At 40.1% G+C, this 21,524-nt stretch overlaps 1 protein-coding gene across 2 annotated transcripts in view; it reads right to left on the minus strand.

Moving 5' to 3' along the window:
• The window catches only part of CTNNA2 (catenin alpha 2), an 826,679-nt gene that overhangs the window by 621,078 nt on the left and 184,077 nt on the right, over nucleotides 1-21,524 (minus strand). For both annotated transcript variants that reach the window (XM_075066660.1, XM_075066659.1), the window contains exon 3: nucleotides 20,704-20,899. In XM_075066660.1, the coding sequence (XP_074922761.1) occupies nucleotides 20,704-20,899 (196 nt within the window). The remainder of the gene's footprint in view (nucleotides 1-20,703; nucleotides 20,900-21,524) is intronic.

Raw genomic sequence — 21,524 nt, forward strand, 5'->3', positions numbered from 1 at the left:
TCAGAAAAGGGATGTGAAATAGCACAATATAGCATTTAGACAGATAGATCTTATTTGCAGTGTTGTTCACAAATGAAACATGAAACCAATGATATACCTGAGATATATCAATGATACTTTCATCCTCTGGACAGACAACCTACACTCCCTCATTGATTTCTACCACAACTTCAAGAACACCACCCATCCATCAAAATCTCTCTAGTACACTCCCACGCCAGCATCAACTTCCTAGATACCATAAGCAGCTTCAACAATAGAATCCTACAGATAAGTATGTACAGGAAATCCTCAGATCACCATATTTACTTTCACAGCTCCAATAACAACCTCAAATACACCAAGAAATCTGATATCTACAGATACCACAGAATATGCTCCAAGGAGAAACACCTTAACACACTTAAAAACTGCCTTCATCAAACAAGGACACTCTATCAAATTGTGTCATGGAATGGGACACCCAAATACCCTGAGACTGTTGCAAAAAAAAAGCAAATGCAATGTTGGGTTGCATTAACACAGGCACGGTATGCAAATCATGTAGGTGATAGTACCACTCTACTCAGCGCTGGTTAGGCATCAGCTGGAGTACAATTTCGGTCACCATTGTATAGAAAGGAGGTAGTGAAACTGGAAAAGATCCAGAGGTGAGTGACAAAGATGATCAAAGGGATGGAATACAAGCCATATGAGCAAAGGCTGAAGGAACTGGGTATGTTTAGTCTGGAAAAGAGGAGATTAAGGTGGGACATGATAGCTGTCTTCAAATACTTGAAAGACTTCCATAAAAAAAGATGGAGAAAAATTGTTCTCTCTTGCTACAGAGGGCAGGACAAGCAGCAATGGATTCAAACTACAGCACAGAAGATTTAATTTAAACTCAGGAAAAACTTTCTAAGGATATATCTACATTTACCAGGAATCAGTGCTGCAGCCATTGATCCACCAAGGGTCGATTTAGCAGGTCTAATGAAGATCCCACTAAATCAACCACAGATCACTCTCCCGTCAACTGGGGTACTCCCCCAGAACTAGAAGCGTAAGGTAAGTTGACGGGAGAGTTTGTCCCGTTGACCCAGCGTGGTGTAGACACTGCAATAAGTCGACCAACGTTACGTTGATTATAACTATGTTATTCATGTAACTGGAGTTGGATAACTTAGGTTGACTTAACTCCATTATGTAGACCTGCCCTAACTGTAAGGACAGCAGGACAATGGAACAGACTGTCTCCTTCACTGTAGGTTTTCAAAAGGAGGCTGGATAGCCATCTGTCTTGCATGATTTAAATGCAACAAATCCTGCATGTTGGCAGGGTGTTAGATTAGATGACCCTTGCGGTCCCTTCTAACTCTATGATTCTATGAGACAACCTGCTTCAATACAGGAAAAAAACCAACCACTGACCATGCAACCACATTGGAACTCATACAGGGTGTCATTAACCAATTATAACCCATACTTGATGAGGACCACAGCTTGAAAGAAGTTGTTCCTGAACACCCTCCTTTGGCCTTTAAACAACTCTCCACCCTTGCTAAGCTCATAATCAGAAGCAAGCTCCCCACACACCAGGATGCACTAACTTAAAGAGGCACCAGACCCTGCCAGAACAACAGATGCAAAACCTGCAGACATATCTCCACTGCTACAATGATCAGTACCTTCCCCCAACACAGCTTTCAAGATCCAGGGGTCCTACACATGCCTATTACAACATGCGGTATACCTAATCAAGAGCAATAAATGCCCCAGTAACAACTACGTGGTTGAAACCAATCACTACATTCCTGAATGAACTCACATAGAAAAATGATAAAAGACAAAAATACCATATCACTGGTGGGAGAACACTTTTAACAAATTATGTGGTTGAAACAAATCACTACATTCCTGAATGAACTCACAGAGAAAAATGATAAAAGACAAAAATACCATATCACTGGTGGGAGAACACTTTTAACAAAACAATCACTCCATATCAATTCTCCTCTTCAAAGGAAATTTGCACACCTTCAAAAAGTTTGGTGAGCCTGGGAGCTTAAATTCTTAACTTTGCTTGACAACAAAAATAATGGATTCAATAAAGACACTTTTATGGCTCATTATAACAATCTGTAACCCACTAAACCACCTTTTCTCTACAACCACAGAGGTGTTAACTGCTCACTTCATCTTGAATGGTCTCTTCCAATCTGTATTAACATAAGAACGGCCGTACCTGGTCAGACCAAAGGTCCATCTAGCCCAGTATCTGTCTACCGACAGTGGCCAATGCCAGGTGCCCCAGAGGGAGTGAACCTAACAGACAACGATCAAGTGATCTCTCTCCTGCCATCCATCTCCATCCTCTGACAACAGAGGCTTGGGACACCTTATTTACTCCTTATACTGAACAATCTGTTCCTCCTTGTATTTAGCTGTGACATGCTGAATACATTTCCCAGACCTGAAGCAGAGCTCTGTGTAAGCTCGAAAGCTTATCTCTTTCCCCAACAGAAGTAGGTCCAATAAATTATATTATCTCACCAATATTGTCTCTTTTATAAATCTCTCACTTAGAAGAATGACTTTTTCAATTTTAATATAAAGGAAAATGTTGGAGAAAGATATGGTGGCTTTTATATAATAATGTAAAAAGGACAGAAAGCATACCATGCTGATTATAAAGGAAGGAATGTGCAACATTGGTGAAATCTCAACTAAATGCGTTTAGGAAGGTGGCTAATGAAAAGCTAAAGAGAACTGAGAATTAGAAACAAGACTGTGAAGGAGGAACTCTGAATAACAGAGTGTGCTTACTAAAGAAAGGTTTTGGGAGACGTATCTCATATCTACATGACCAATGTAGGACTTGCGAGTTAGAGCACATTAAAGCAGCTGCAGGCACTCTAATTCACTACCCGTCCACACTGGCAAGACACATAGAGCTCTCTGACTCCAGGGCTAGAGCGTGCCTAGTACTTCACCTCGGCGAGAAGATTAACACTTGGTGCACATTGGCTGAAACACCCAGGCGTCAGTGTGAATGAGGTGTTGCATTACTGCGCTCTGATCAGCCTCCGGAAATGTCCCATAATCCCCTTAAGTCAAGTGGACACTCTTGTCATTGTTTTGAAATCACTGCAGGCATGCCCATATGCCCTTTGAAAGCTCCATTTGACAGCCAGCAATGCCTATCTGCTCTGAGACAAAGCAATCATTATAGTGGAATGCTGTGTGTGAGAGAGACGAGGGTGGGGGGGAGGGGGGTCTGTTGATGTCTGAACTTACAAGACAGCATGCTGACATGCTCTCAGCCCCCCCAAAACCCACTCTCTCTCCCCCCACATACGCACAACACACTCCCTGTCACACTCCACCCCACCTTCCTCATTTGAAAAGCATGTTGCAGCCACTTGCATGCTGGGATAGCTACCACAATGCGCTGCTTTCTGTGGCCATTGCAAGAGCTGCTAATGTGGTCATGCCAGTGAGCTTGCAGCTGTCAGTGTGGACAGATTGCAGTGCTTTCCCCACTGCACTCTGTGAAGGCTGGTTTAACTCAAAGTGCTCTACATCTACAAGTATATCCATGCCCTTAGTGTAACAGCCTTTGTGAATAAGGTTTGTGTCCCTCCTCCCTTCGCCTTCCCCCCTAAGGGCTAGGTTTTCTAATCTGAATAGTCAGTGGGTGAAACCCAGGGATTCAGGGTACTGAAGTAGATAGCACACTTGCAAGGTGATATAGGCACGAGAAAGGACCTGGTTACAATCTGATTGTGCCAAGTGCTGGTTCTGGTTTGCTTTTACTATTTTTGTTATACTTGCTTTTATTAAATTTCAAAGCTTTTCCCCTTGTATTTTTTTTTTATTATTTTTATACAGAAAATGTGCTTATGCCAAGCTCTAGGTACTTTGTAAATTAAAAAGAAAAACAATTCTAGGAATAAATTCCATAACATAATTTCAAAACAAATACTCTGTTAGACATAAATGTGTGTCTGTGCACAGCAGATCTATCTTTAGTCTCTTGCATAACATAAAACCTTGGGCCACATTCAGACTTGGTGTAACTCCACTGAGCTTGTGTTTTTCTCTCCTGTTAAGTGTTAAAATAAACCTGCTCTGTTATTTATATCTATGATGTCTGTATCCTGTAGCTACATACAAAAAACTCAAGGTTTTTTGGCAGGTAATATCTCCAATGAATGCATGATAACTGTAAATTAGCCTTGAGAAGAAGGGAAACACAGAGGTAATTAGCCTGTAGGGGTATGTCTACACTGCTATTAAAAACCTGAAGCTGGCCTGTGCCGGCTGACTTTGGCTTGTGGAGCTCGGACTAAGGGACTATCTAATTGCAGTGTAGACATACCCTAGGTGATTTAAATACTCATTAGCGCCAACAACTGGTGTCCTATCTCAGCGTTTATACAATGCTTATCATGGTGGTATCTGAGCACCTGTTTAATTGTGTCTTTGGATATTTGTTCAAATGTTTGTCAGGTTAAAATCATTGCTTTGGGGGAAGCCTGTGACAGTTTATTCCTGTGGAGGCATCATTAACAACTACAAAGTTATGATAGTGTAACCTATGTATGGAGAGGCAAAGTCAATCTACTTACCAATTCTGTACTACAGAGTTCTTCTCTCTGACTTGAAGTATTTGCACAGATCCTGAATCCCTATCCTTGCAAGAGACTACAGCTGGATTTTCCATAGGAACTTTCCAAATATTAAAAGGGGAAATTATAATAGGATTCACTTTCTTTCTCTTCTTAGGAATCCAGTACTAGTTTTTTACCATAAGACAGGTACACACACACACACATTTCAAACTCCTTTTTTGTGAATAACACTCCAAAGATAAACTGTTACAACACAGCAGTTACAATGCACCCTAGCTAGACTAACATCTCTAACTAGAGATTTGTTAAAGCAGCAAAGAATCCTGTGGCACCTTATAGACTAACAACGTTTTGGGAGCATGAGCTTTCGTGTGGTGAATAACCCACTAGTCTAGATGCAGTGTAATAGAATTTCCAGGCAGGGTATAAATATGCGTAGCAAGCAAGCTAGAGATAATGAGGTTGCAGTCTCAGTTAGGAGGATGAGCCCTGTTCGTAGCCAGGTTGATGTGTGTGAAACCAAGGGAGGAGAACTGGTTCTGTAGGTTACAAGCATTCACAGTCTTTGGTTTATCTGAGCGCCGACTGGTGTCCATCCTGCAGCGCGACACCATCACAGGGGACTAAAACCAGATCAGCCACACAGTCACACGTTCATTCACCTGCACTCCAACAGTTAATATACGCACATATTGCCAGCCATTGGCCCCTCCGCTAGTGTCATCGGCCAAACTGGACAGTCCTCTATGGAAAGGATAAATGGACACAATATCAGCATATTGGGAATAGCAATATACAAAACCTGTAGGAGAACATTCAACCCTCCTGGAACACACTATATTCAGACCTTAGGTGGCCATCCTGCAGGCAAAAAAAACCTTCCAGGACTGCAGACTTTCAAGAAGGACTGGTGGGAAACCTCAGTTCAATTGCAAATTATACACATCAGCTCAGCGATTAACAAAGACTGTGAATGGCTTGCCAATCTTACCAGAACCAGTTTCTCTCCTTGGTTTTCACACCTACTAGAGAAGAGCCTCATCCTCCTGATGACTACCTTCTTACCTCTAGCTGGTTGCATATAATACGCCACAGGAAATTTCCATTACATGCATCTGATGAAGTGGGTTCACCCACGAAAGCTCATGCTCCAAAACATCTGTTAGTCTATAAGGTGCCACAGGATTCTTTGCTGCTTTTACAGATCCAGACTAACACGGCTACTCCTCTGATACTAGAGATTTGTTACTTTCCTTTAAGTGAAGAATATAACACAGGGCCTAAACCCCAATATATCATACCATACAAAGTAAACACAGGGATTGGAACTTCTGATAATTAGATAACTTCTGCTTTCATGTAGGCTCACCCTGGGTATTATATTGACAAGTAGATAAAACATTTAGTTTTGCTACACAACTAATTATTTCAGCTATTCACACTACTGAGTATATACATAACTTCAAATAAGAACAGAAAGAAAACTTGACAACTATTGCAGGTGTTAGGCTCACACACTTGTCTTTGGTTCATTTATGTAGTATACCTCCTGAAGACATTTGGCCTTCAGTCTGTGATTCCTCCTTAATGGTGTTTCCCAGTATAAATCTCACAGACTTCTGTAAAATTATAGGAAACTGCACTGAGATCCAACCCACAGATTCCAGCACTATCTTCTCCCAGCAGGACTGTGCTGGATTTGACTGGTGCTCAAATGGATGCCAATTTTGCACCCCGACAGAACTCACTACTGATTGTCCAGGAGCTTCTAACTAAGTTGCAAAGAGTCCTGTGGCACCTTATCAACTAACAGACGTATTGGAGCATGAGCTTTCATGGGTGAATACCCACTTTGTCGGATGCAGAGTTGGTATGTGTGTACATGCAGAAATGTCTGTCCTTAATGAAGCCTTTAATGAAGCATTAAAACAGCTAGTGAGCATGGAAAACAACTCTCTGTCATTCCTGTAGTGCTCTGAAATCATAATTACTTCTTTGCAGTCACTCAAGGCTCTAGATTGCCACCTTTTCAGGGCAGGACATCTCTCTGTCTTGTTACATTTTGAGGTACAATCAAGCGGAGACATTTTAAAGCAATCATGCATCCTTTAAAATACAGTCATACAAGGATGAATTTCCATAACACTTCTATAAAAAACATTATATAAATGTTGTAAGTTAAATATGAAAAAAGTCACACTGTTTAGATATTCTATTTTCATTATTTTTCCCCAGTAAAACAGTTATTACATTTCTGTAAGTGCTGTTTTAAGTACTGTCAGAGTCCACCAATGTGTTCCAACAGCAAGAATCTTTGGGAGAGAGAACTTTCCTCCCCAGTATATGCTGGCACGACTTTATAAATTTAACAGGTTAAAACAAAAACATAAGGTGAAACAGAACTCAAATTAAAAAAAGGCAAAACTCAAGCTATATCCAAAGCCAGTTCCTTTATAACCAAGTGTGGTGCCCTCCTCTGAGGCGTCCTGCTCAGCCTGCTCCCTACTAACCTTAGTTCTTCCCTGTTCAGACTATTCGTATGCTATTTTATAGGGCTTTCTGATATAGGCCCCTAGCCCCTGACTGACTTAAGTTAAAAGCCCTATATTTCCTTACCCAAAATCCTCTCCTTGTCGTAGCTTGGACCACCAGAGATTTGAGTAGGAAATTAGCTCCTGATTTCTATTTTCTTTCATTTTTAATGTAAATTTTAGAATGTGGACCATAATTCTGCAGCAAGGAGTAGCTTCTCTGGAAAATTTAATGGCTAAGGATCTATGAGATACTACACCCCTGTTGTGAATTTTAAAAAAGAAAGAAAGCTGGTATCAGAATGAGGTAATGCTTCCCCAGATGTTGAAGGTACTCGGTTCTTCATTTCCCTCCATCTCAAAACAATGTCTTGTCATGTTTATTGTTTAGGAGGTAATACTTTGTTCTTAAAACCAAAACATCTTTGAGATTCTATGCAATGTCTATTATTCATTACAGGTGCTTTGTATCATCCTGGAATTGGAACTTTAATATCTTTCAGAAGCTATGTTCTCTAAGAGCTGAAAGATAATTAATAGATTTGAAAATGGTCTGAATGAACTAACAAATAGAACAGAGTGGCACTTAGTGTACAATATTCCTTAGAGTTTGCACTGCAAATATGAATAACAATTGAACTTACGTCTAAATTAATAAGCACTTTAAATTGGTTATGAATATTTACTGGAATAATGAGATGCCATTGTTCAGGCTACAACTCCACTGCTTCCTCACTGAATACACAGTTGAATTCAAGGCCTCTGTCCTGATTTTCAAAGTCCTCCACTGGACTAGTACTAGCCATCAGAGAGACCACTTCAGAATAAGAGGCAAAGGACTGCTAATGACAGTAATGATAAAACTATTGGCCAATGTGTGGAGATTTGAGTGCAGAAGAAGGAACTTTCATAGGGTGAGACCACAACTCACTTTCAGATGAGATATGAATGCCTACAAGACTCACTGCATTCAGCACTAAATGCAGAATTCATTTCTCTGACAAACCTTTCTATGAATGTGTTCTTTTAAACACACACACTTTAAATAATTTGCTACTTTGCTGCTAGCTGCTGCCTGGATGGGAAAGAAAGGGGAATGATTATTTCTTCTTAAATACACATAGGGCACCTAGATACTATGATGATGGGAAATCTATACAAACCTAGAAAATAATATATTGTATAGGCAGATAGATTAGATAAATTCACTAGGGAAGGATTCTTTTCACCATTAATACAAGTTAGGAAGTAATGACACAATTTACTCAGAAAAAATATCTGAGCCTCACAAGGTATTTGGTCTTTAAATCAAAAAGCCCATGACCTGCTCCTGCTCCAGGACAAATTCTATTGAACCAATTTGGAAAAAGTAGTCTATGCGTTTGAACACAGCCTTATTCTTGGACTGGTTGAGGGAGAGGTGAGAAATCTGGGATGCGGGTCCTTTTGAGTTCTATGGCATAATCCTTGAAATGACGTCTCTCCCTCATTTGTCAAGGGTGGAGGTAAACCAGGAGAAGGAGTCACCTCTGTGTTTATCTTATTGGGCCTGGCTTTCTCCCATCTATTCTTAAAGAATCTGTTGTCTCTCCACCATAGCTATATGAATTTCTGTAACACCAAAGGGCTTCCTGGAGTGGAAAGATTATTTAAAATCTCTCTGCTGAACTTTATCATTAACAGAGAAATTTGAGGCCAGAGAATATTCTGTGTGGCTTTTTCTATTGGTTCCTCAAAAAGTTTCTCTTGAGAAAGGCTTTGCTATCAACCCCGCCTTTATGGAAATATCTGCCTTCCATGTCCATAGCCAAAGATGCCTTCTTCCCAGTGTTTTGGATGCCATTGATCCGGCAGTGAACCTGAAGGCATTGACCATGGCATCTGAAACTAGAACTAGAAATTAGAGAGATTATCTTTAAGGAAGAGCCCAACTCTTTGGCTCTCTTTGCCTTTTTGGGAATCTAAGAAAGCAGGGACTCGGCATAAGCAAGTACTATTCTGGGATAACAGTCATTGTTCCTGTGGCTATGAAGCAACCTATGTAGAGAGCTGATTCCATCCTTCTGTCAGAGATATTTTTGGGTAAGAAGTCCCCTTCAGCAAAGAGGACAGTGTCCTTGACAAGGTTGGACAAGGCTGCATCCATTTTGACTAGTGGACATTTGAGAATTTTGTTGCTCTTTTGGTCAGACTCTTTGCCTTTCCTGGATATTCCAATTCAGCCTTTGCAACTTCAAGCATGATGACTGGATTGGGAATGTGAGGGTCAGTTTTCGAGCCTGTTGGAAAATATTTACGGGTATTTTCTCTCTTTTTGACCTCATCCTTGACTCCTTTTTTAAGTCTTTTTTGGCTGAAAGTTATGGGACATATCAAAAAGGCAATTCCCAGATGCCTTGGATTCTGAACATCTGTTTGGAGGAGGAGTGTCTAGATTTAGATGATTTCTTTGATTTATGTCTGCTTTTTGGTTCCTTTTCCCCCTGCTTGAGCTCTAGCAAGGAGGAGGGGGAAGTGGGTGAGGAGTAGTGTCTACATCTATATCTCGTCCTTTGTCCCCTTTCTTCTGCAGGTTGAAGATTGTGAGATGCTGCAGAGAAGGAGACTGTGCAGGAGCTTTTTCCAAAAAGGCCACTCCCTGAGGAGCTAATGCACTCAGTTCCAAAATGGCCTCTGAAACCCTACTGCAAAGGAGAGTGGTGGGCAATGGCAGGATATTGATTTTTTTTCCCGTCTGCAGGTGGTTCTTGGGATCCCAGAGGGACAAAGAGGATCCCCTAACTGCAGTACCCACTCCTCTGAAGGAAGAGGGGTGTCTCTGGCAACACATAGTCTCCTGGCATTGTACTTTGGCTGTTGGAGGGGGGACTGGGACTCGAGGGAATTACCTCATGCCAGTTCTGTTAGCTTCAGCTCCTCAAGCCTACACAGTACACCCACCTGGGGTGTGACACCTGGCAAAGGGTCCTGGTTTATGTCAGTGGTCACAGATTGAACCCTAGAGTCCTGGGTACCTTTTTTCCCCAAACCCTTGTCTTTCTGGGCTATTTGTTCACAGACACCACTGTGCTGTCCGGTTGAGCAAAAGGAACACTTTTCCCCTTCAGTGCCCTCAAACAAGGCTCTACCCATTCCCTTCTTTTTTGCTTTTCAGCCATTACCAGGGGCTAATTTGGGGGGAGAGCTTAGTAAAGTTCTCTCAACTGTCTGGAGCTCAGTAGAGCAAATTTAAATGGCCCTTAAAAAGTTAGTAGCCCCCAAAATTGGAGAGTTGAGAAAACAGGGCCTAGTGGGGGAAAAAAGTGGAAAAAGAAAAAATAATCAGGTTATGATCTATAGAGAACCTGACACTTAGCCTACTTCACTTTGGAGACAGAGATAATTTGGGAGGGGCTCTTCAGTAGTAGGAGTTATAGTCCAGCCAATCAAAAAGATCTGATTCTGCCTCCTGTAGTATATATAGGGGACTGAAGAACCCATCACTACTTTTATAGACCCACCCCTGAAGTGAGCATGCAAACTGAATTTTGGTGATTAAATAAGTGGACCTCAAAAAAGGTGGATGGTTTGATACAGAAGAGTTTGAGAACCCCCCAAGAAGGGGAAAACCTAGGAAGCAGCAGGGTCTGACACAGGATCAGGTAACAGCCAGTTAATGCGCTCTGACTCTCTCTCTCCATACCGTACTGCTGCTGTTGAGATCAGCAAAGATGCTTAAACTTAAGAAGCATCATTATTATAAATCAGAACTGTAGTTAGTTCCATTGTGTTGGAATATACTCCAAATGTTGATCTGAAATAGAGCAGATCTGATTAACTTTGCTCCTCATCTTTTTTCCCCAAGGCATCTGAAAACAGGGGGGAATTGTAAGGGAAGTGAAATGTTGGAGAAAGAAGGTGGGCTTAACTTTTAATTTTCTTTAATTTTCTGGTTTTATGTATTACTGTTCCCAAATATGAAACACTTCTGCAGTGACAGGGAGATGCATCCAATGATTTAATAGCTCTTTCGCCATCCCTCTATTCTAAGATACAAAGTTCAGACTCCTGGATGCGTTTGCGTTGAGTTATACATAGTAAATATCACATTAGTCTAAAAATAGTAAATTACAGCTCATATTTAAAAAAAGTCTCCTGCTGAAATTCTGTGTCTTTGATGTGCTTCTGTGATAATTACACCAAAATCAGACAGCCATTGGCATAATAATTGCAATGTTAAATTTCACACACCATATAATTTTAATAGCGGTTACTTTCCAATTTCTAATATCTCTCCAAAATTAGTTTTATTTCTAAAACTATACGCTATTGACTTTAACCAAAGCCAGCTTCTCCTTTACATTAACTATAGTATTAAATTAATTTATGGAATTTTGTAGTAACTGATTCTAATTATACATTTATCCATTCAACTATAAAGCATTCACGAAGATACAGAAAATTGGTTCATGTAATTTTCTGAATAGTTTGACTTTTCTTACAGTTTCAAATTATTTTTATTAAAAATATTAGAGTATTTTGTAATCATTTAAAATTCTATGCAGTCATTCCCATAGAGTACTATATGTTGTATTTGGGGAAAAGTACAAAGGTCTCATGTGTTCACACTAAATTATTACAAATGGTTTATTTAAAAAATATATTGTTGATTTCATGTTTCACCTAGTGACAGATAATTTGTAACAAAAGGATACATTTATAGTTGAGAAACATTTGTTTATACCTTTGTTATAACTACATGTTGATTGATGGCAATAAGGTATTGAAGATAATAGGAAACAGTATTTTACATAATTCAAAAATGAAAAAAAGGACTCAACTGAATGAGGCATTGAAAAATTGTCTGAATTTCAAAAGGCTCACAAAACTTCAAGAACTGGTGTAATGTTTTCATTTTGGGGTGGACGCAGACATATTTATTCTCTAATAGCATGCACAAAAAAATCTTTAAAAAAAAGCAGAATCTTAAAAACAATTTTTGGTAACTGATTTTTGGTAACCAATTTTTGGTAACCTCATATGAGGTTATTCCACGTATATTGGCTATGTGTAAATCAGAGGAGATTCTAATGCTGCATGATTCAAAAGTCTAGAGATCACATAAAATGGCAACTGGAAAAGAGTTCAAAGAAAGACTAACATTTTCAAACCCAAGACATCTTTAAAAAGGTGCTCACCACCCTTTCAAAATCAGTCCATTTATTTGGGGGCCAATCTTAAGGCACCGATATTTTAAGGCATTGGCTTTAGTTCTAGTTATCTGAGAAATCATCATTAGACATTCTAATTAGTGTACAGTCATTTTGAATTAAGACTAGAGATTATTTTCTGACCCGTCTGGCAATCTTGTTAAATCTGCTAGGTTAGTCAAGAAGTTCAGACTTATGTTTTCTGATATATAAACACACCTAGAATTACTTTTGTAATAATTCTGTGAGTGTGACATTTGCAAGAGACATGAAAGAGCTCTGTTTCCTTGTTGCCAGAATATCTGCTTTCAAGAACTCTTGACTTGTTAAACTGAAAGTGTTGATCATCAGGATGTTTTGCCTCATTCCTGCTGTGTGAAAAAAATCTTACTTCTTCCACTTTCTTTCAGTAATAATGATCTTACATTTGAATAGTCCATTTTAACAAGTAGGATCCCAAAGAACTGCGCAAACAACAAACTACAATCGTTTCTAATGAAATGCATCCCAGTAAGGGTGTGGACTCACCCCTGCGGCGCCTCCGGCTGGTTGTCCTCAGGGATTAGTTCATTTTCCAACCAGCAGTGCCCTCTGCAGGCCGGTGATCCGCCTTATCTCACTCTGGCCCCCGTGTCCCTCCCAGGACCCTGTGCCCCTTCACTGGGTTTCTGACCTCCTCAGTCTCAGGGTCTCTCCCTCCCAGGGGAACCCCCACCCACTATCCCCACTTCACCTAAGTCTTAGGCTATTGCCAGTCCCCGTCTAACCCCAACTCACTGGGGTGGACTGCAGAGTATGCCACTCATCATAGGCTAAGGGAGTTTTGGACCTGCTGCCTCTGCCTACCCATGGGCTGCCTCTGCAATCCAGTACCTAATAGGCCTTACCAGGCCTGGAGCCTGTGGCTTTCCTAGGCCAGAGTTCCCCAGCTCTTCTGGCCCTTCCCCAGCCCTGCTCCAATCTTGGTTCCTTACTTAGCACCTTGCAGCCAGGCCCTTCTCCCTCTACAGGCAGAGAGAGACCGAGTGAGGTCCTGGCTCACTGCCTCTTAGAGGGGCCAGCCGGGCCTGATTGGGACTTGGCCACAGCTGAGCCTACCTTCCCTAAACAGCCCAGGCTTCTTGCCCCAGCCACAGCCCTCTCCTGGGTTGTTCTCCGCCCCGAAGGCCAGGAGCAGGTAACCACCCCTCTACAATCCCGATGCCAGCTGTTTAACAGCAAACAACAGGATACAGCAATTTAGGACTGGAAACGAAGAATATCATATCCAGTTGAAACCACCGGGAAAGTTTTTAGATAGGAACTACCCAATATAAAATGTAGCCAGGAAATCCACACACAGTGCTCTTGCAAAACATACCATGAGCTTTTTATTTCAGCAATTTATTATGTCATTAGTTAAACGTGTCAGTTCATGTTTCACCACAGCTGGAATGGTCCATGTGCCACTGTATTAAAAATAGCACACGGAGTTCTCTTGCTCATATAGTAATAAACCCATCATGTTTTGCAGACCCACAATCCACCCCATTCTTAAGACAGATATAGAGTCAGAACATAATCTGAATTTCTGTAGTGCAGAGGTAGGCAACCTATGGCATGTGTGCCAAAGGCAGCATGTGAGCTGATTTTCAGTGGCACTCACACTGCCTGGGTCCTGGCCACCGGTCTGGGAGCTCTGCATTTTAATTTAATTTTAAATTAAATTTCTTAAACATTTTAAAACTTCATTTACTTTACATACAACAATAGTTTAGTTATATATTATAGACAGAGACCTTCTTAAAATGTTAAAATGTATTACTGGCACGTGAAACCTTAAATTAGAGTGAAATAAATGAAGACTTGGCACACTATTGCTGAAAGGTTGCCGACCCCTGCTGTAGTGTTTCACAGAGTACTGTTCAAGAATTTTATCTTTTGTTACACTATTTCTGTGGCTTTATACACACACACACACACACACACACACACCATGTTTTTAAAAAGAGGCATGTGAGCAATTTGAAAATGTGGTCATGTGCCATAAATCTAGTGAATGGGGGGAGGGGAAGGATTCCTCTCAGGTGCCTTTAACTTCATGAATCACAAGTTTACAAATCAAATTAGTGGTAAACTAATATAAGGCACTGATAAACTGAATAAGGCACTCAGATATGATAATAAACATGTTATCTATGCTTAGATTAGATCGGCTACATGGATCACCCTAAGTTAGGCACAAATGGACTAAGAAAAGCAAAACTGAATGACTGTCAAAGCACCAAAGGGATATCGCCACATGACCACATATTGAGATGGAACAAGAGTGCTGAGGTCAGCATGGAAATTCTGGATTATAGTTCAGTGCACCAAGAACAAACAGGTGTGGGACTAAGGGGACACCAAAACAAACAGGTAAATCTTTCCCTAGACACCATCAAGATGGAACAGACTGCCAGGGACAGGTATAAATCAGCCAGAAAGGGCCTGATTTGCACTCTATACTGCTACTGCTACTCTCAGGATTAAAATTATTTAAGAGCTACTGATGATGGTATTTCCAAATTGTCCTACATGAGCAAGACACAAGTCTCATTGGAACACTGAGAATTGGGCACCTAACTCTTTTAGGTGCCTTTAAAAATCATAGCTGAAGTTCTGGTAATCTTGTGCTAAGACCCAAGAAAGAAGATCCTGGCAGATGGTATCTTTAGATAATAGGATTTACAGATGAGAAAATTGACAAGAGCTTTATTACGCTGCCACTAAAGAGGACAGCTTTAATCAAAGTCAATAAATGTGAAAAGTTTGTCATGGAAATTCACTACCAGCCTCTTGCTTTTCCCCTTTAACTCAGTATCAGAGATTGAAATACTTTACTGTCACAATTAAGAGGGACTGCATGTGTATTTTCCCCTCCATCGTCCCTCAAGGACATCCACTCTAGGCTTCTGGTTCCTTAGGTGTCACCTCTCTTCGATAGAGACCAGTGTGTGTCTCTCTTATGACCGGGGATTTTCCAGACTACACAGTTCCCTGCCTACACTATAATATCCCCAATAAGCCAGACTGCCTAGATAGGCCAGTGGCTATGCTTTGCTTTCTCTCTGGAGGCGCTGAACAGCTGAAATTGCGAGCAGTCATAAGTTATCACACAGCTCTTTATAAGTAAGCACAGTTATTCTTAAGGTGTAAGTATCCCAGAGAAAACATTAAAAACAATAAAAGAACCAACATTTATGCTAATAAGTTTACCACAGATCATCCCCCAACTCCAATTTCAGGAACTGGTAGGAGTCATTGCTTCAAACCCAACAAAGGTGTTCTTTGTTTTGTTTTTTTTCCCTGTTGATTACAAAGCTCAGAACTAGCATCCCCATGAATAGGTTACTCTTTCCTTTATACCGCTTAGGCCTTTGATGTTGAGAGTCTGGAACGGATAATCAGCAGATAACGGTCCTCTCCTCAGTGGGTAGCATCCAAAGGTTGTTTTTTTTTTAAATAACCATAGCTGGGAAAATTGCATTCATCTTTCCCTAGAGATTCTCCAAGCAAACCATTTGGCACTGTTTCTCCCAAAAATCCATTCTTGTCTGCCACATTGTTCAACGTAGACTTTTGAAGTTCATGACACTTTCAAGGATTCACATCATTTCTCCGCCAGAGAGGTTACATACAACCCCAGCCCACAACAATACATAGCCACTGCATTTAATACAATGGACTCCAAAAATACTTAAACTTCATTCAATAAGGTTTTTCAAGGATATTGCAGGAAATTGCCACAACTGTCACACCTGCTGTGTATTTTACCTTTAAAATTCTTATCTGAGATACAAGGATACAAGATTACTTTTGAATTTCCAAAGCCTTACTAAAGTTATTATTTATTTGAAAGCAGGTGTCCTATAATAACAATGCAAACTATTGTAACTGTTATAAAATGAAATTTCTTAAATTTCTTTCCCACATACTTCTGTGAAAGATGCTTAATAGATGAGTAGCTTGCATATTGTTGGTATATTCTGAAGTTACCATTCTATAAAATATGCAAGGTCTCCTTAACATCAATTTAACCAGCAGCTAAATAGTGAAGATCACATTTTAATATTGCTTATATTTTTGTGATAAGATTATGCTAATCTTTGTGTTACACATTTAAAAACCAAAGAATTCTACATCATTGCATTATTTGGTTGATAATTATTAAATTGTTCACCACACAAAATATTGATTATATATATGCTATACATAATTTTTCTTTAAGCCACTATTAAGAGCTTAACTGAGTTGCAAACTATTTTCCCTGTAATTTTCATTATAGGAAAAAAAGCTCATCCTCTACATAGTTAAAGAATAACTTGAAGCAAAGTCAGCCTCATGGTTTTGCATCAGCACTGGTCATTCAGGACACTGAACAATCTCTGAGTTTCCTATTTCCTGAGTTAGTGGAGCTCAGGCAAAGTGATGAGATGATGTGGCAAATTACCTAAGATAGAATGTTCAGTAGAGCTGGACATTTTTCAGTTTATTCACTGAAAAAATCAGTTCCAGCCTTTGCAAAACTATTTGTGAATTTGACACAAATTCTCCAAACAGTTTTGTCCCACCCTACACCCACATTTTTCCGAGTACATTCACAAGGGGACTTTGGCGGCCTTCACAAAATGCACTGGGGGGATGGGATCAGTGGTGGTGTCACTTCCCTCATATTTTAAATTCAGGGGTTAGACATGCATCCAGAATAGATGTTAAAGTAGAGAGACTTGAACATGGCAGTACCAGCATCCAGATAAGTGCCCTAACCACCAGCCTATGGAATCACAATTGTTCTCACTCTTTATCTATTACATTTTTTTATACTGAGGAACAGCTTCAACAGGAGAGACTGAAAAAAACTGGCCCCAGAATACTTCACATCCCACTCATTAGGATGCTCCACCTCAACATAGGGGATTTGAACGTAGGTCCCCTACATCCCCAGTGAGTGCCATAATCACTGGGCTAAACGTTATAAGAGGTGTGGGCACCACCTCTGCCTTCCCTCTCTCCATTTTGTAACTCTAGCCAGAGCTGGCTCCAGGCACCAGATGAGCAAGCTCGTGCTTGGGACGACAGATTCTAAGGTGCGGCGTTCCGTCCAATCTTAGGGGGGCACAGCTGTCTTTTTGTTTGTTTGTTTGTTTGTTTTGCTTTGCCTCTGGGTCTGGCCATCCTGTGCCCTGGATTTTGTTTTTGTTTGTTTGTTTGTTTTTGCTTGGGGTGGCAAAAAAGTCAGAGCTGGCCCTGACTCTAGCCTTTTAAAATATCCGGAAGCAAAATGTTTCATGCCAAACAAAATATTTTGTTCAACCAGCTCCATCAACTTTTTAAGCATTTATTGGTTTCAATTTAACCTCAACTAATTTTTTCCCCTGAACAACCAATAAATAATTTTAAAAAAAATCAGTTGTAGACCCAGCTATAATGTTCAGCTAAACACATGGCTACTACTGAATAAACAATTAGTTATTTGTACAAATATTGAAAATATAATGCAATGTACACCATATAAATAGTTTTAATCACATGATCATCATCCAGCAATTATACAATTATAAGACTGGAAGGGACCTTGAGAGGTCATCTAGTCCAGTCCCCTGCACTCAAGGTACGACAAAGTATTATCTACCATCCCTGACAGGTGTTTATCTAACCTGCTTTTAAAAATCTCTAACGATGGAGATCCCACAACCTCCCTAGGCAACTTATTCCAGTGCTTAATTACCCTCACAGTTAGGAAGTTTTCCCTAATGTCCAACCTAAACCACTCTTGCTGCAATTTAAGTCCATTGATTCTTGTCCTATCCTCAGAGGCCCAGGAGAACATTTTTTCTCCTTCCTCCTTGTAACAACCTTTTCATGGAATCATAGAATAATAGAAGATTAGGGTTGGAGGAGACCTCAGGAAGTCATCTAGTCCAACCCCCTACTCAAAGTAGGACAAACCCCAACTAAATCATCCCAGCCAGGGCTTTGTCAATTTGGGCCTTAAAAAGCTCTAAGGATAGAAATTTCACCACCTCCCTTTTATGTACTGTAATCCTGTCCTCCCTCAATATTCTTTTCTCCAGACCAAACAAACCCATTTTTTTCAATCTTCCCTCATAGGTGATATTTTCTAGACTTGTAATCATTTTTGTTGCTTTTCTCTGGACTTTCTGCAATTTGTTCACATCTTTCTTGAAATGTGACATCCAGAACTGGACACAATACTCCAGCTGAGGCCTAGTCAGTGCGGAGTAGAGTGGGAGAATTAATTCTTGTGTTTTGATTACAACTCCTGCTAATATATCCCAGAATGATGTTCACTTTTCCTGCAACAGTGTTACACCGTTGATTCATATTTAGTTTGTGATCCAGTATGACCTCCAGTTCCCTTTCAGCAGTATTCCTTCCAAGACAGCCGTTTCCTATTTTGTATGTGTGCAACTGATTGTTCTTTCCTAAGTGGAGTACTTTACATTTGTGCTTATTGAATTTCATCCTATTTACCATTTCTCCAGTCTGTCCAGATCATTTTGAATTTTAATTCTATCTTCCAAAGCACTTGCAACCCCTCCCAGCTTGGTATCGTCCGCAAAACTGTATAAGTGTACTCTCTGTGCCATTATCTAAATCACTCATGAAGATATTGAACAGAACTGGATCCAGAACTGATCCCTGCAGGACCCACTTGACATACCCTTCCAGCTTGACTGTGAACTACTGATAACTACTGTGTGGGAACAGTTTTCCAAAAAGTTATGCACCCACCTTCTATTATCTCCATCTAGGTTGTATTTTCCTAGTTTGTTTATGAGAAGCTAAAGTGAAGATATATCACATCTTCTGCTTCCCCCCATTCCACAAAGCTTAGTACCCTATCAAAGAAAGCTATTAGGTTGCTTTGAAATGATTTGTTCTTCACAAATCCATGCTAACTGTTACTTATCACCTTGTTATCTTTTAGGTGTTTGCAAATTGATTGTTTAATTATTTGGTTCATTACCTTTCTGGGTACTGAAGTTAAGCTGACTGGTCTTTAATTCCTTGGTTGTCCTTATTTCTCTTTTTATAGATTGGAACTATCTTTGCCCTCTTCCAGTCCTCTGGAATCTCATTAGTCTTCCACGACTTTTGGAAGGTAATCACTAAGGGCAGGTCTTCACTACCAGATCAGCGGGTAGTGATTCATCTATTGGGGATCGATTTATCACATCTCGTGTAGACGTGGATAAATCGATCCCCGAACACACTCCCCGTCGACTCTGGAACTCCAGCTCCCAAGAGGCGGAAGCAAAGTCGACGGGGGACTGGCAGTGGTCGACTTGCCACCGTCCTCACGGCCAGCTACGTTATTCGCACAGCTGAAGTTGTGTATCTTAGGTCGACACCCCCACCTCAGTGTAGATCAGGGCCAAGGGCTCAGATATCTCCTCAATCAGCTCCTTGAGTATTCTAGGATGTATTTCATCAGGCCCTGGTGACTCGCAGACATTTAACTTGTCTAAATCATTTTTAACTTGTTCTTTCCCTATGTTAGTCTCTGATCCTACCTTCTTTTTTACTGGCATTCACCATATTATATGTCCATTTGTTACTAACCTCTTTGGTGAAAACTGAAACAAAAAAGTCACTTAACACTTCTGCCATTTCCACATTTTCTATTATTGTTTCTCCCCTTTTCATTGAGTAACAGGCCAGCCCTGTCCTTGGGTCTTCCTCTTGCTTCTAAAGTATATGCAGAATATTTTCTTGTTACCTTTTATATCTCTAGCTAATTTAATCTTGTTTTGTGCCTTGGTCTTTTTAATTTTGTTGACACTTACTTGTGTTGTTTGTTTATATCCATCCTTTGTAATTTGACCTAGTTTCTATTTCTTTAGGACTCTTTTTTGAGTTTCAGATTATCGAAGAGCTCCTGGTTAAACCAGGGTGATCTCTTGCCATACTTCCTATTTTTCTTACACAGTGGGATAGTTTGTACTTGTGCCCTTATTAATATCCCTTTGAAAAAATGCCATCTCTCTAGAACTGTTTCCCCCCTTAGACTTGCTTCCCATGAGATCTTACCTACCTATTCCCTGCGTTAGCTGAAGTCTGCCTTCTTGAAATCCATTATCTTTATTGTGTCTATACCATTCTATACCAATATTTCAGACATGTGTATTATCCCACCAAGTCTCTTTGATGCCAGCTATGTCATAGTTGCGCTTATTAACCAGCATTTCTATTTTTTCCTGCTAATACCCAGTACTTCTTGCATCAGTATACAGACATCTAAGATACTGATTTGATTTCCCCCCTATGTTCTCTCATGTAGCAATTATAATAAGTTCAGAGTTATGACAGATTCACTGTACATACCTTGTTTGCGTACATCCTCTACGGCAACAATCAATTCCTCTTTGAGATCATGGCTCTCTTTAGCAATCTGTTCTCCTTTTTCCAAAAAGTTTTGGGTAGCTTGTTCTACCGAAGCAGCCAACACATGTGCCTTCTTAGATCGCCCTTTCTTTTTACCAGATGGCCCTTTGTTGCTTGTGTTAACAAGGGTTGTCACCTTTGGGGAGGGAAAAAAAGGGTTTTTTAAAAAGTTTTCACAGCACTTTAATTAGGTGCTCTAATTAGTATTAAATTAGCTGTCCATATGAAAGGTCATGTGATCTATGTGTGTCTTTTTTTAATTTTTTTTCTCAATGAAAATAGCCCAAACTTCAGACATGCCAAGCATGCACAGATTTGACTGGCTTTCATGGGAGCTAAAAGTGCTCAGCATCTAAATTCATAAATTCCAAGGCTAAAAGGGACCATTGGGATCATCTAACCTGACCTCATGTAGAACACAGGCCAGAGAGCTTGCCCCGAATAATTTCTAGAGCAGATCTTTTTAGAAAAAAAACACATCCAAACTTGACTTAAAGGTTACCATTGATGAAGAATCCACCACAACCTTTTGGAAAAATCGCTCTAAAGTTTAATTACCCTGTTAAAAATATATGCCTCACTTCCAATCTCAATTTGCCTAGCTTCAGCTTCCAGACATTGGATCATTGGATGCCTTTCTCTGCTAGACTGAAACATCCATTATCAAATATTTGTTCCCCATGTACTTATAGACTGTGATCAAGTCCCCATTTAACCTTCTTTTTATTAATCTAAATAGATTGAACGCTTGGAGTCTATTA

The sequence above is a fragment of the Chelonoidis abingdonii genome, chromosome 5 (genome assembly GCF_003597395.2).
Source record: "Chelonoidis abingdonii isolate Lonesome George chromosome 5, CheloAbing_2.0, whole genome shotgun sequence".
NCBI lineage: Eukaryota > Metazoa > Chordata > Testudines > Testudinidae > Chelonoidis > Chelonoidis abingdonii.